Consider the following 17,074-nt stretch of genomic DNA (forward strand, 5'->3'; position numbering starts at 1 on the left):
TCAAAACGATGAAAGCAGCATTGTCACACTGCAATGCATGTGTGAATGGTGACATTCACATCCCCCTTACATACTTGTGTGCAACATTGCAGTGCAAGTATAAAAAAGCAGACCATGACATCTCAACAAATTTCATCACTTCGATATCATCATAATAGGAAAGGATGCCTATGTTATAGTACAAGTGCTTTACCAGGAAAATGCTCCCCCGTCCCAATCCCTTTGGATCACGTGGTACAACAGATACAATTGCTTTACTATCCAAGGTGGCCCATAATTTATCCTAATGTGCATTGTGAAATACCTTTTCTGAATGCTTTGCATCTCCTTATGATATAGCCTATGGCAGCGATGGCTAACCTTTTTGGCACTGAGTGCCAAAAGTGCACATGCACGTGCACACCTATAATGCAATGCATGCACATACCCCCGTGTGCCATGCCCCCGCACATGCATGTGCAATCCCCCATGTGTGCCACACCCCCACTCTTGCGCTCATGACCCCCCCTCTACATGCCATGCCCACCACACATGCGTGGCAGAGACTTGAAAACCAGCTGGCCGGTGGGAGGCGTGCATGCATGGCGGAGCTGAGCTGGGGCGATGGCACACGTGCCTGCAGAGAGGGCTTTGCAGGCCAGTTTCACCATCAAGGGTCTATGGGAATAATATATACTGTACGCGTAACTTAATTCTATGAAAAGGTGACATGCTTCTTGACTAATTTCTAAATATATGTATTCTGATTCATATTATTTGTATTCCAACAGATTTCATAGATTCAAATCAGCTTACGATTATATCAATTAAAGAGGATATCCCTGGAATCATCTACGACTAAAAATGACAGTCAAACTTGATTTGAACAATGTGCCTCTTTGTACTTTTCTGTTGTCAGCAGGTGTCTACAGCAGAAAAATCAATTTTTGCTACTTATAAAAGTGTCCTAAACTGAGGAGGATTCTGCTATGGGTTCTGAAAAGTGTGAAAACCTTTGAACATTCCATTCTATTACCAACAGATAAGCAGGACCACACATTCAGAATTTCTAATACTCGAAACATTCTGGTATTTATTTATTTTTTGTATATTTAAGACATCTCACTCATTTTAAGGTGATTCCCAGCACTATTTTATTTGAAAAGTCAAACTTGAAGAACAGCTGCTCTGCTGCAGTCCTGTGTGCACAGCACATCAAAATGTACATTAAAATATAATTTAAAAATTAAGGGCAAAATAAAATAAATATAACATTTTGTTGAATACAGAAACAAACATCAAGAAGCACACTACAGTAGCTAATGCAGTTTCTTGCTCTTTTGTGTATGCAGGCTCAATTAATACAAATCTCTCAAACTGTGCTTAGCACCAAAAATGGTGTTACTTCTCAACAACAACAACAACAAAAGATCTGTAGGATGCAGTACCCTGACTTCACAGTTTCTACCCAAGAACAAATGACAAATGATGCAGTTTCTCCCGCACGCTTTCAGCAGGTGGAAAAATCCATTCTGAAAATAAAAGTCAAGTAAAGTGCTTATACAATCCTTAGAATGCAATTCAAAACTGAATGCTCCAAAGGCCACAGATTCCAAAGGTTTAGGGTTCAATCCTATGCTAACATACTTGAGAAAAGTCACATTATGAAACTTACTTCCGAGTAAAGAAGTATAGGATTGTACTATTGAGCATGCTTAAAACTGCACTTGGTTACTAGCCATCTGAGTTAATGATGGTTATGAAGTATCAGTGATATATAAAATGTACCAATTGTTTCAATCATCTTTCAAGATTTTTAAGGAAATTATATACATGCTTGCTTCTTTTGATACAAGAAATAATACAAACTTTGCTTGCTGAAGCTTTTCTGCAATTTTTTTTCCTCTTGGGCAGTACATGGTTTTATCTTAGCCTGTCACAATAAGCTATTATTTTAACATTAAACCAGTAAACAAAAGATCACTATCTCAAGTTGATATAATAGGAAACTCTGTAACAGCTTATGAAGCACAGTGCTTGTATTCATTCATGTAGAATGTGTCAGTGGAAGAAGAAGATTGAAGTCCTATCTTCTGGTTCCCCCTCTAAGTTCCAGACGAGTCTATATGTATAGTGTTTAGGTGCAACCAACTATACAGTCATTTTCCATTAAAAAAATCCCTTTGTCCAAGATGAGATTGTGCATTTTTGATCAAGAATGGAGGCCTTATCAGATAGGACCCTTCAAGGTTGTTGTGTCAATGAGCACAACTCTAATCTCCTTTCTATACTTTCATCTGGTCCAAAGTCATAAAAATAATTCTTTTCCTTTAATAACAACAGGTATGTTTCCAGCTCTTCCCCCACCCCCTTCATTCCTCATAGGAAATTGTTTTTATGGTCTCGCACATCATTACATCTTCAACTCTTTGGAGATAGCTAATGACAGTGGTGACAATACACCAAACATAGATGCTGGTAGAGCTGATGTCTAAAATCGAATCTGTTACAAAAAAGTGGTATCTAGAGCATCTATAATTCCAAAAATAGCATTTGGATTAAAGGAGGAGAGGAGAGAACACAATATCAGCAATCAATACAGTACTTAAATAAGAAGCAATACAGCAGTTGAAAAAATGGCACATTTCTGAGTATTTGCCATCTTGTTGGTAATGTAAAAAACAGAACCCAAAAATGTCTGAAAGCAAAGGACAACTTTGCCTTAAACAGAAGTTTTGCTGATTAAAACAATGTATGTGCCAGGAGTCCTGCAACATTAACAATATAGATCAGTCTCTCTGATCAATATATTGGGCAAGTGTTTCCTTTTTATTTAAACAGGCCTTTTTGGGACCATTATAACCTCGTTGAGGTCAATCTTTTCATCCCCCTTCGCTGGGCCAGGTTGGAGGACAATACCGGTTCCAGCCTTGGTGCTTGAGGCGTTTGGTTTAAAGCAAAGTAGGTGGCTGCCATGGCACCCTGCAAAATTAAAAAAAAGAGGGAGATTTATGCAATATTTCAGAAAAATCACTTTTTTCTTCTTCCTAGGAAAAGGCGCGGCTGCTTTAAAGAGACACAGATGTGCTATATTCATTCTCCTGCAATCCAAAGCATCTTTTCAAAACTGAATCTGATGTACTGCTCAGAACTAATATATTGGAATCAGGGTGGCCAGCAAATTACATTTTCCCCTTCCTATCTTATCAGAAAAATGTAGTTTTATATACGTTGCACCAGTGGTGGGTTGCTCCTGGTTCTGTCCGGTTCTTGCGAACCGGTAGTAAAAGCGGTGGGAGGCTCTGCCCACCTGCATGTCATAATTGATGACGCACGCTTCCGTTATGAACCGGTAGTAAAGGTAAGTAGAACCAACCCCTGCGTTGCACATAGATATTTTTTGTCAGACCACCCACTTTAAGGATAAGGGAAGTGTAGGGAAGAGGTAAAGGAGTTGCAAGCAAGAAATGCAACAAGTTATATCAGAGGATGCGAAATAGCTTGCCAGTAGCTTTACTGGTTACCGCTATTATGATGCATCAGGTTCAAAAAGGATGGATCTGCAGCCTCCTAGTGGCTTCATAACCAATTTCACTGAGCCACTTGGGAATCCTCCAAGTTAATTGATCACATGCATGTCTATCATTGATGGATGAAAGGAGAATGGTTTGAGCCTTTGCAATGGGTGAGACTATGAGGGCTCTCAATCCAGGGCCTACAGGTTCTTATCATCTGCATATCATCAGCATGCATCTGACCTAATGCTCCAAACACAAACACTATCCAAAAAAGTTGTGCCCAAAATAATCCAGACAGTTACATGCCTTAATCTATATCAAGAAACAGTGGACAAGGAAGCCATGTCTCCAGACAAAAAGAGGGTGCCTTTCATAGATAGTCCTGTTTAAAATAAACTGAGAGGAGATAGATCTCATAGGCAACCCTCTACTTCCCAGGTATTGTTTGACTGATAGGTTATTCTGGTATGTGAGAAGAAAATCTTTTCCCTCTCAGCTAGAGCTTTCAAGCTGGTCCTTCAACTACTTGGCCCATGCTAAGCAAAATGAAACTCTGTAAACTAGGTTTGGGATCCTGTTTCATCTTCCTAAAAAAGCTAAACATTTCCCGTCCGACTCTAGGGGTGGTACTTATCTCCATTTCCTACCGAGGAAGCCAGTGTTGTCTGAAGAAGTTTCTGTGGTCATGTGGTATATACATGACTATATACTGAGGCAGATGGAATGCTGCCACCTTCAAAGTGGTACCTCTTTATCTACTTGCATTTGTATGTTTTCAAACTGCTAGGTTGGCAGGAGCTGGGGCAGGAATGGGAGCTCACCCTGTCACATGGTGCTTGGGTCTCAAACTGCCAAATGTCCGCTCAACACATCCAGCATCTTAACCACTAGGCCATTGTACCCCCTCCTTCCTACCAGTTCATTATCCTAACTGACAAATAATTCATGACAGAGATCTGCAACTTTTTAGAATCTGAGCATCGTTGCATGATTACTGTGGCCTGGTTCCTCCACAAAAAATGATTTTTGAGGTAAGCAGATTTTGGCAGTTCACCTCAACTTTACCCATACTGACAGATATTATTGATTGGCACTTTCTCACAAGATTGCATGAATATAGGTGACCTTGTAAAAATTAGGTTATTTATTTAAAAAATGTTTGAGATTTTTTGGGACAGGAGGGAATTACAAATTCTAGGGCAAAATGAAATACTGTTGCTGGTTCTAATTGTATGTAAAATCAGGTTAATTATTTAGGCATCTTAGGAGACCATCACCAAACTTTCTATGTCTAGGAATCTAAAGGGGCAGCATTTAGACATACCTTTACAAGGTGAACATCTTGTCTGCTGAGTTGATTCTGGGAGAGATACTCCCTGTTTATTATCCATGGATGCCTTAAAACTTGGGCTGCGGTTAAGCGCTGATGGGGATCCACATGAAGCATTTTTGACACAATATCCTGCAAAAAATTATATAGAAGTTACATTAATGTTATTTTACTAAAAATAATAAGCACTCTAGATAATTATGATTATGATTTCAGGTATGGATGATAGGAATGGAAAATGGCTTAAGTCAGCCTATAACAATTAGTCTACATCCTTTTAAGGTAATGAAATTCTTCTGATGTTAGGAGGAAAGAGAGAAGCAAACGCTTCAGGGCCTCAAAATGTTCCTATCAGGATATTATATTCAAACTGTATTCATAAGAAAACAAGAGCTCTAATTCTGATTTCTTGGACGATGTAGCTAAAGATTATTCATGTGGCTTGGGTTGCAACATTATTTATCTGACTTCGGTTTTGCCTTGCCTACAAAAGAATTAACTTCTCAATGTATTTTCAACTACTTTAATAATAAATAGGATCTATTTCTTGAGATAGGGAGCCAGTGTGGTGTACTTATACCTTAAGTATAAAGTAGCTGGATGACTTTGGCCCAGTCACTCTCTCATAGCACTAAGGAGACAATGACTAACCATGTCTGAAATTTTGTGGAGCTAACTGCAGGGAATGGTGTAGGCAATCATCAGGAATCAACATGGAAGGAAGGTAGTTTGAGGAGTTCAATTTATTTGTGATATGTATTGTATATGTCCTGCCTATCCATAACTCTAATTTGAATTTAAATATATATAGGTACAGTAGTCCTCATTTAGCAACTGCCTTGGACAGAGACTGTTTGCAGTTACAACAGTGATGAAAAAGTAATTTTGTGACTTATGCCTGCATTTATGACCTGAGTTTTCTCTGACACATTTTGATGCTGCTGCGATTTGACGAGATCCGGCCATGAATTGTGTGAATGGGTTTTAATTGTTTTTAATGGTTTAACTTTTAATGTTTTATATATGGTTTTTAAATGCATTGTAAGCCGCCTTGAGTCTTCAGAGAAAGGCGGCATACAAGTTGAACAAATAAATAAATACATTTTGACTATTGCAGCTAGTATGCATGGTCCTGTGTCTGACCTGTCCCCAATCCCCACCCCCACACAGTGGAGAGATATTGCTCAAATAAGCTATAGTATCTCTTCCTAAGCTGCTTTTCCTCATGGTGCAGCATGTCCCTTAAAAGAGTTAACTACAAGTTAACAAGCTTAACTCTATGATCTTAATTGATTAGAATTCTCCAGCTCATTGGTGCTGCTGAGTGACAGGGACAAGACCCTAATCACTTTCACAGTGAAGAGTTTTTGTCTTCTAAGCAGCTGCAGTAAAGAGTATGCTAGGAAAACAGTTAAACTAGTGCACTACTTTTGATGTGTATTCAATTCAATTCAATTCAATTCTTTATTGTCAGTGCACAACATATGTACAATGAGATTGGTTGAGCTCCCTCAGTGCACCCCCTCCAACACAATACAACTCACAGTGAAGACAGTAAATCCCTAACCCAATAAATCATATTAACAAAACACCCAGGCCTATTACACTAGTGTGAACATGTTACACATTGCGCTGGCCCTGCAGTCCATCATACTATGTAGTTATGATGTTATTTCTCATTTAGAAGTCTGACAGCCCATGGATAAAAACTGTTCTTCAGCCTGTTTGTGCGGCTGGCTATACTTCTATATCTCCTTCCCGATGGTAGGAGGGTAAAGAAGTGATGACCAGGGTGGGAGTCGTCCCTAAGAATTTTCTTTACTCTTCTAAAGCAGCGAGCCCTAGGGATCTCATCTAGTGGTATCAGGGGTAAGCCCACAATGTTTTGTGCTGTGCTTACCACCCTCTATAATGTTTTTCTATCCACAGCTGTCAGACCGGCATGCTATACTGTGATGCAATAAGTGAGGACGCTTTCTATTGTGGACCGGTAAAAGGAAGTCATCAGTTGTTGTTTCACCCTGTTTTTATGCAAGACCCTAAGGAAATGGAGTCTCTGTTGGGCCTTCCTGGCCGCCTGGATTGTGTTGTTTGTCCAGGTGAGGTCTTCGCTGAGATGGACTCCCAGGAATTTAAAGGAGGAAACTCTCTCTACACAGCCCACCTCAATGTAAAGTGGGGCAGGTTCCTCTCTCTTCCTCCGGAAGTCAAACACCATCTCCTTGGTCTTGCTGATGTTCAGGTGCAGGTTGTTTTTTAAGCACCATGTGGATAGTTTTTGAACTATCCCCCATTGTTTGCCTGCTTCTTCTCTCGTTATCTCTTTCCCTTCAATGAGTAACAAACATTAATTCTCTTCTTGCTAATTAGCCTAGCCCTGGGGGGTCAGATTCCAAAGAGTGTGCGAATTGAGGAAAAAGGATTATAAGATTTGCCCTTTTACCCACCTTCCTCATAAATCAAATTCCAGAAATCTTCCCCGTCGTTTGAGCTTACTCTGCTAATTGGAGTCATATCCTACTAATTTTGTAAAGCAAAGAAAAACTAATAATTGTAAGTACAATTGTGGTCATGTGATTTTTTTTAACTTAGTAATTACTAAAGACCAAGTTGCTGTTTTGAATTGTGGTCATTAAATGAGGCCCAGCTGTACTGCTAGCCACAATTTCTCTCTAAAAGCATGTTTTCAAATTATTTTTAAGACTTAGAAAAAATGAGTCAGGAATTGTGTTAGAATATTCAGTACTGTGGCAACTGGTAGATCACTAATCAGAGGTGGCAATCCTAAACCCATTAATGTGAAAATAAAACTCATTGAATTCACTGAGAATATACTTACTTTGAATATAAGACTTATAAATTTTGATGTATACAATACACTTCCTTGGGATATGCAACTTAGGGGAATGTGTGTCAAAAATCTGCAACTATACCGAACTCTTCAAACATCCAAAACATAGGATAATGAATTTCATGTAGATTCACAACAGCATCTGACCATTCATTGCTGAAAACAAACTGCTTGATAAATCAGACTTTGATCTGATTCAGCGTACCAAAGTGGAAGAAAAGAAAACGGATTAAACCAGCTCATTCTGCTTTTTTCTTTGTCTGTATTAATTCTGAACTGCACTGAATTTTAGAAACCCAGAAAGCTGTTAAGATATTGAAATGAAGATAAACATAATCGAGTCATTCATTTAGTTCTAATTTAAAGAAAACCTAAGTCACACATTGCTGTCCTTCTGTGCTTGTTTCCTTCTGTGATGCTACAAAACATGGCATTTGTGCAATACATGAGATCAACCAGGCATTTTGATGTAATGCATATTCAATGTTGGGATTAGTCCTTAATAATTTCAGTTAATTGTACTTTTATGGACAATCAGAAAAATCACAAACATGATAGTCCTTACTGAGGCATTCCCACTTACAAGATGTAACTATGCTTATTTATATAGTTGCTATTGGATTTTTAAAGAGACTGCTGTAATTTATTGTTCATTTTATGTGCATTCGTTTTAAATAAATGGAGGACAATCATGAGCAACACAAGCAAAATAAATGGATAACAGTCACAAGCACCATAATTGTGATGCATTATTTTACCTTTGCAGCATCAGATATGGAATCCCAGTTCCCTCCTGCTAGAGCATATTTTCCACTGCCAATTCTAGCCAGAATTTCCTCTGGGGTATCATCTGGTCCGTTTGCAAAAGGGGTGAATCTGTTAAGCAATAAATAGTATGTGAAACAGCTGTAGTGTGATCAAAGCATAATACATCTGGCTTGCATACAAAAAGCCTTCCTCAATGTTGTGCTCTTTATGTGTGTAGACCTCCAATTCCTAATCTCTCAGCTGGCCAGCATCTTCTTTGTAGTAGCACCCTTTGAAGAAAAAAACAACACAGCCACCACTAGTCTTGTAGCTCTGCCAGAAGCTAGCATGCTTCTTTTTGGAATCCCTTTTAAAAATTCTGGTTCAGGCATTTTTCTCCTCTTTTTCATTTCAAATCAAGTTTTTAAATCTTCTATACTACAGTATCTACAAAAATAAGCATATTGTGTTGATAAGGTCAATAAGGCGCAAGCTGCACTGGCTCCCGGTGGTCTTTTGGGTGCGCTTCAAGGTCTTGGTTACCACCTTTAGAGCGCTCCATGGCTTAGGACCGGGGTACTTACGAGACCGCCTTCTGCCACCAGTAGCCTCTCACCGGCCAGTACGCTCCCATAGAGAGGGGCTCCTCAGGGTGCCGTTGGCCAAACAGTGTTGACAAGCGGCCCCCAGGGGGAGAGCCTTCTCTGTGGGGGCACCTGCCATCTGGAACGAGCTCCGCCCGGAGATACAGAGGATCCCGGACTTACGCACTTTCCGCCGTGCCCTCAAGACCTTTTTATTTCAACAGGTTGGCCTGGCCTAATCTCCTTTTTAATTGTTAATTTTAAATTTGTTTTAAAATAATAGGGGTGTTTTAAATTGTTTGGACCAAATTATTTAATGGGCTTTTATATTGTTTTTAAATTTTGTATTTTGTGTTTTTTATCTTTTGGCTGTCACCGCCCTGAGTCCTTCGGGAGTAGGGCGGTATATAAATTTAAACAACAACAACAACAACAACAACAACAACAACAATAATAATAATGGTAAATTTTTCCTAGATTTTAGCTTTTTAAAAATTGTTCTAGGAAGCAGAATGAAATATATCTAATATATCTAAATATATCTAAAAGCCAAAACTTGAAGTCCTAAAAAAAGGTGGGCAGGATTGGATACAGTTCCTATAATATGACCTTTTTTTCTTCTGTGATACAAAGCAACACTTAAGAGCCACTATTATAAGACTTTCCTCTATGAAAGGTTTTATAATACTAATATAACACAATTTGACAGTCATCAAACAAAGCATACATTTTTCTCTATAAAATCTACATATTTTGATAAACATATTTACTTTTTTAAATATCAAAACACATTTCAAGATGGACATCAACTGGAATAATCAACTGCAAATAATATGCTTTAACTTGCCTGTAATGAACCTGGCAATTTCAGTCATATGAATCTTTAGCACCCATCAAAGTAATTTAAGCGGTATATTCACTCTAATGTCTAGATTTTGTTTGTCTTTATATTGCTGTTCATTAGCTTCCAAGATTGACCACGTTACAGATACTAAGAAATGTTTGCACTTACCCTGCTAACATGGTATACAGCAAAATCCCCAAACTCCAGATATCACAGGCTGCATCATAACCCTGCCGTTTCAGGACCTGCAGAAAGGAAACATATTGTATTTTACAGTACTACTTTTGAGAGTTGCTGAAGATTTTACTGTTGCTTGCTTCACATTTAGGCATATGTTCCCTCATGCCAATAGGCCCGGGGTCCAGTTCAAAGTTCTGCGTTTAACTTTTGAAGCTGTTCATGGCTTGGTTCCAGGTGGTTTAGGGACCATCTCCTCCAAATGGAATCTACATAGTCCATGTGAAAATGCAGAAAGAAGATGGTGGGTGTTTCATCCCCACAAAAATTTGAGGGACTTGGGTTCAAAGCAGTGGTGAAATCCAAATTTTTTTACTACCGGTTCTGTGGGCGTGGCTTGGTGGGCATGGTATGTGGCTTGGTGGGCGTGGCAGGGGAAGGATACTGCAAAATCCCCATTCTCTCCCCACTCCTGGGGGAAGGATATTGCAAAATCTCCATTCCCACCACACTCTGGGGTCAGCCAGAGGTGGTATTTGCCAGTTCTCCGAACTGCTCAAAATGTCTGCTACTGGTTCAAAGGTACTCCTTCTCTGAAATGGTTCCAATGCTTAGGAGAAATTTGCCATTGGAGTTCACCTTATATATTGACTATTAGCTTAATACAAGTTGGCAATACTGATTTGCTTGAGTGGGACTTAGTAACTATGACTGACCATGTGGGTAACTCTTTGTATTAACTGCATTGTTGTTATATTCCTTTATGTTTTATGTCAAATGCCAGAAGTCATATGGAGCTAGGCAATGTAATAACGTAAGCAAGCAAGCAAAAGTATCAAAGTATATTTCACTGATTACCATTCATCTACTAATTGATCAGTTTGCCCAGGATATTTCATTAAAGTACAGTATTCTGATATGTGTTTGTGTGTGTGTCTGTGTGTTCTAAACCTGAAACTGGCGAAAACACCTCCCAGTTTTGTCTCTTACAACCATTGTATGGAGGAAGTACTATTTACACTGAATACATCCTTGTTTCTTAGTTTAGGGTATCTTTGGTAACTTCCCAAATCATCTTCATATTTTAACCCAAACAGGAGGTTGTCCATCCTGCCATTCCATTCAGAATAAACAACATAATGCAGAGTGCAAAAAAAAAAAAAAGTAAGAAATAGTAAAACAAAAACAAAATTAAGGGGAAAAAATGAAATAGGTAAATCAAGTTTACACTATATGTCTTTGCACCTTCCTATTCTAACATATGTGCCTTCACTATATCCACCATCTTTTTTTCTTTAAATATCTCATTTATCTGTTTTTGAGAATCTCATTACTGGAGGCTTTCAAAAATAGATTGGACAACCTTTTGACTGGGATATACAGCTCCTGCCTTGAGCAGGGGATTGGACTAGAAGGCCTCTGAAATCTCTTCCAGCCTTATGATTTTATCCAACCATAACATTCTCAATATTCCTTTTCCTCTTGACCTAGTCACTCTTCCTTCATATAATTATTCTGCGATTAGATCCTGATTCATTTTGTCTCTCTAATCAAACCACTTCAATAAACTTCTTTCATTTCTGTATTCCGTATGTATTGTTCATTTATTCTTGAGGCTATCACTTCCTGTTTTACTACAAATAAATTTTAAATTAATCTATTCCTACTGCATTCAATTTATTTTAATGCTTTTGATATAGCAAAACATAACAAATAGGGTAAAAATGTGTTTATATACAACCATTTTGGCTGCTTTCAACTTTATTCCCCAGACCACACTAGTTATCTACCAAATTTTCATGTCTTAAAATTCCTCCATCCATTTTCCTATCTTTAATATTCTGCCATAATGCACAAATATTCATCTACTTGCTCTAATTTTTCATCATTTATACAATATACTGTAATTTGCAATTACCATTTTCTCTGTCAGATATAACTTCCTTAATCTTTGATACATAAATCTTCAGGTCTTGTATTTGTTTTATTTGTATTTGTTTGCTTTAGGCAATCTAAAATTCGGCTGCAAATAATTCAGGTTCTCAACAAATAATATGGAATCAGCTGTGTACAAAAGTGCACCTACACTCACATCCTTGACCAACGCAACACACCTTTAACTTCACACACATATTTTTTAACTTATTAATCCAACCCTTAATTGCATTAAGATGAGGGGAAATCATACATTCCTCTTCTCTATTCAGTGTTAAACTCTGTGCTATACATTCCATTCGTCCAAACTTTATTTCTATCATATACTATATTCAGCTGCTAATTTCAACTCCATTATTGTTTAAAACATTCAGTAATTCAAAGTCACTCAGTAGATCATACCATTCCCTAAATCCAAAACTTGGGCAATATACCTTTTCCCCTCACATTTATACATTTTTCAGAGATAATCTGAAAAAGAAAATTCTGGTCTGCAGATTCCCTGTCTGGCATAAAATTGAACTGCACTTCTCAGATTTTGCTCATTGCTGCCTTTTTTAGTCTTTTGACCAGAAATCCATTTACACTTTTTGGAAGTGCTACGGGTATGCAAAAATCCCATATGTTACTCCTTAGAATTAGCATGTGGGTTAGGAATACTCAATTATATGTTAGAAATTATTAAGACAATAACAAGATTTGGGCTTTTATGAAGATTATTTCTCTATGTTAGTTTTAATCTAGTACCTTTCAGAGCTATCTAATGAGATTTTGTAAATAAAATATAGCTTCATGAATTTGTTGCTGAAGAGAACAAATAATTTTCACTCAGACCTCAGCAACAATTGGAGAAAATAAAAGCTATTACCGGTATGTGATTAAATTTACCTGCTGACAATGATCAGAACTTATGAAATATGAGACTATTTTTTTCTGCCAAGATGCTTCCACTAGATGGCAGGTCAGTTCTTCTCTAGATATCTTTATAATGTTCTGTTCTCTCATTGCTATTAAATATACAGTATAACTGGTATAACTACCACCCATTATAATTAAAGGTTCAAAACCAAACATTTAAAAAGATGGTATGGAAAACAAGCATGCAATTTCAGTTGCCTTTTAAATAACATGTATAATTGAGAGAGTATTTAATATGGCAAAACAATACATTGAAGTTTGGACTGAAAAAAATTGGGGATAAGTAAAATTACATTAAGAATTAACAGCAAATGAAGTGCCAAGTTTTTGTTTTAAAGGAAAAGGAAGCAGTTTACCTGGTAACTGCCTTCTCTCTTGAAATTTCATTCAGTTGGATAATCTATGAACATTTATATTGGATTACGAAGACATGTTTACTAGGTACAAATGGAATACAGTTAGTCCTCAATTTACAACCAGTTGCCTAGCAACTGTTCAAAGTTACAATGGACCTTCTTTGGTCCTTGCAACCTTGTTCTGAAGTTCTGATGGCTGACTCTCCCCTTCCCCACGTTGGGCCCTTGGCAATTCATGAAGTTTTATTTACAATCATATCAGTTTGCTGCATCCAGCAACCACATGACCATGATTTATGACACTTTTGCTAAAAACAGCAGTTACTTCTGTTTTTCAGCAAAACCAATCCATAGCAAAGCATTGGTTCTCTTAACGACTGCTGCAAAACAGGTTGTAAAATCAGGTCGGTCATGTGGGAGTCCCATTTTATGACTGGCATGGCTTCTGACCAAGGTGGGCAGTTCCATTACAGTAATAACTTGAGAACTATTTGTATCATATATCAATCCCATGACACTGAACATATCTCTCCACAAGCCATCCTCTAATTAAAAGAATAAAACCATAAAGATAATATGGCCATAAAGAATGGTATGAACTGTAACACCAAAATCCACTAAGAGGCCCATTTAGGACCAGCAAAGAAATGTTCACCTGGAATATGAATGTCTTCAGCATTCCAAATACATTCTGAAGACACTCAGAAAAGGGCCAATAATAAATATGTAATTCAAGAACATCTGGAGCCAATCTGCTGTTTCTCTTCAACAACATTCTGAAGAAGAAAAAAGGTTATATGTAAACTTGGTTCTGAAAAATAATCTGAGCTTTGATACAGTAATTTGCATGAAGGTGATCTCCAATTCGGTAATGAGCAGTTGCTCTTTCTGTCCTTTGGAACTATGGTAGAACGAATGAGACTGAACTGAACAAAGTAAAAATTATCTTACACATACGAGGGATTAAGGTGATGGATTCCCACCTTGTGTTTTGTTTTTAGTGTTGTTTTTCCTTTGTAGGGATTTCCAACCACTAGAACAATGTGATTTTAAAAAAGTTAAATCTTGTCATGGTTGACTCGCTAGGCAGGCCCACTCGCAACCAAATAACAGTAAATCTCCCTTACATTCCCTTGGAATGTAAGGGAGATTTGGGAGGGAAATTTGGAATGCAAGTGTGCCAAGTGGAACAGATGTGGGTTTCAGCAGGTTCTGACCAGTTCTGGAGAACCGGTAGTGGAAATTTTGAGTAGTTCGGAGAACCGGTAAATACCACCTCTGACTGGCCCCACCCCCAATCTATTCTCTGCCTCCTGAGTCCCAGCTGATCCGGAAGAAATGGGGATTTTGCAGTAACCTTCTCCTGGAGAGGGATGAGAATGGAGATTTTACAGTATCCTTCCCCTGCCATGCCCACCAAGCCATGCCACGCCCACCAAGCCACACTCACAAAACCAGTAGTAAAAATTTTTGAAACCCACCGCTGAACTGGAAGCCTGAGACAGACCCAACATCTCAAGGTCACCAGCTGGGGAATATCCAAGGCAGACAAACTGTTCTCAAAACAAAGTAACTGCAAATGATTGGTGGACAATGGAGAATGGGAGGTCCAGGGGGAAAAGGGGAAAGTTTTCCTATGCTATTTATGCACAAAATAGTTAGAACTGGCTTTTATACTTCTGTACCCATATGGAATCTTCAATTAAGATATTCTCTTTGTAAAAAAAAAATATCCCAGGAGTTTCTTTTGCTGTCTAACCCAGTGGGACAGTTGACACTCCTTCAAGCTGAGATTGATTCCTTGCAACTTCCTGGACCTGTCCATGAAATTATTTTGCCACAGTATAGAAATATTTCTTATTGTCTTATTCTGGGATTTTTTTTTTTCAGTTTTCCAATTCAGGCCTCATATTTCCTGGTGGCTTCCAAGCAAAGTTGTAGCCAAATCTTAACCCACTTACTTTCTGAGCTCAGAAAAATTGGTCAGGTGCTGCCACCTGTCTCCAAATCTAATGCTCTCGAAATCACTCTCCAGAAAGTGATTGTATAAATATCAAAATCAACTCCTGAATATTGCCCATTATGGAAATAATGACCATCATGTGGACTTTTTAAATCTCCATACCTCAGGTGCTACAAAATTGGCTGTGTAACATGGTGTCATTAGTAGACCATTCTCAGCTCTCAGTTGTTTGGCAAATCCAAAATCACACATTCTGATAGACTCTGGGTTCCCTGATTCATCCACATACAAAATATTACTAGGCTTCAGATCTCGATGAACCACCTGAAAATAAAGTTTAAACACTGCACGTTATCTAAATCCAAATTGCTGTAATAGTAAATGATTTGTCCACAACTGCAATTCTTTGAAAATTATTACTTAATTCCAGAAATGTCTTCTGAACATTTAGTTCCATGCCTTGATAAATATTGACATTACCACACAGCAACAGAGAAGATTATACATTTTACTAATAAACCTGAGGAACTAAATGAATTTTATATTTATATGTATCCATCTGAAATATTAATCATTTGCAGTAAATTACATGCAGCAAATCTGATTGGGAGCAGTTGATAATTGAGAAGCTGTAACTTGCCAGTAATTTGGCTCATACTGCAACTAGAAAGGTAATAACAATTAAATCTTCTGTTTGAAGGATGCACTGCAGGCATTTGATCTTTATTATAAGAGATCATATTTATATTGTATGCCATTCTATTTATCTGACAGTCTTCCATTTTTCACTAGTAAATGAATCACATTCCACGTTCATTTTCATTGTGGATTTTGTGTTTGTGGGGAAGATGATAATAGCAATAGCACTTGGACTTACAGTATATACCGCTTCACAGTGCTTTACAGCCCCCTGTAAGCGGTTTACAAAGTCAGCATCTTGCCCCCAACAATTTGGGTCCTTGTTTGGAAGGATGGAAGGCTGAGTCAACCTTGAACCTGATGAGATTTGAACTGCCAAATTGCAGGCAGCGGCAGTTAGCAGAAGGAGCCTGCATTACTGCACTCTAACCACTGCGCCACCATAGCTCATACCTTCCCTGATTCAATATTTTAATGACATGAAGTAATATTTTTAGAAAGTTGATTGGATACAGAAGAACTGGTATACTCACACCCTGGGAATGCAGATAGTCCACAGTTTTGCTAATGGTACAGAGAACAGCACTAGCTTCTCGCTCAGAGAAGCATTTCTGTCGAAGAATTCGATCTAAGAGTTCTCCTCCTCGCATCAGTTCCATCACAAGGTATACAAATTTTCCATCATCATAGACCTATACATGTGTACAGAAAAGTCATCACGTATTTGCTCTATAAATCTTAAATGCACTATAACTTCATATAGGTAGTCCTTGACTTACAACCATTCATTTAGTTCAAAGTTACAACGATATTGAATAAAGTGACTTAAGACCGTTTTTCATACTGTTCTTTTTCGGACTGTTGACCACTGCAACATCTCCATGGTCATGTGATCAAAATTTGTATTCTTGGCAACTGGCATGTATTTATGATGGTTGCAGCATCCTGGGATCATGTGATCATTTTTTGCAACTTTCTGTCAAGCGAAGTCAATGGGGAAGCCAGATTCATGTAACAACTGTGTTACTAACTTAACAATTGCAGTGATTCATTTAACATCTGTGGCAAGAAAGGTAATAAAAGGAGGCAAAACTCACTTAACAACTGCTTGCTTATCAACAGAAATTTTGGGCTCAATTATGGTCACAAATTGAGGACCACTTATATTATCTTATTGTGCAAATACGAATTTTTACAAAAAACAACAACAACCCACTTGTTCCTTCCCTGATT

At 38.0% G+C, this 17,074-nt stretch overlaps 1 protein-coding gene across 3 annotated transcripts in view; it reads right to left on the bottom strand.

Moving 5' to 3' along the window:
* Positions 1-1,108: 1,108 nt before the first annotated feature.
* Positions 1,109-17,074, bottom strand: part of RPS6KA2 (ribosomal protein S6 kinase A2) — a 201,493-nt gene continuing 185,527 nt past the window's right edge. For all 3 annotated transcript variants that reach the window (XM_034428482.3, XM_034428481.3, XM_034428483.3), the window contains 6 exons: positions 16,375-16,533; positions 15,365-15,526; positions 10,022-10,098; positions 8,437-8,554; positions 4,822-4,959; positions 1,109-2,961 (listed from right to left, as the gene is read on the bottom strand). In XM_034428482.3, coding sequence (XP_034284373.1) covers positions 2,836-2,961; positions 4,822-4,959; positions 8,437-8,554; positions 10,022-10,098; positions 15,365-15,526; positions 16,375-16,533 — 780 coding nt within the window. In that variant the 3' untranslated portion in view covers positions 1,109-2,835. The remainder of the gene's footprint in view (positions 2,962-4,821; positions 4,960-8,436; positions 8,555-10,021; positions 10,099-15,364; positions 15,527-16,374; positions 16,534-17,074) is intronic.

The sequence above is a fragment of the Pantherophis guttatus genome, chromosome 1, assembly GCF_059756535.1.
Source record: "Pantherophis guttatus breed Tessera chromosome 1, ASM5975653v1, whole genome shotgun sequence".
NCBI classification, from domain to species: Eukaryota; Metazoa; Chordata; class Lepidosauria; order Squamata; family Colubridae; genus Pantherophis; species Pantherophis guttatus.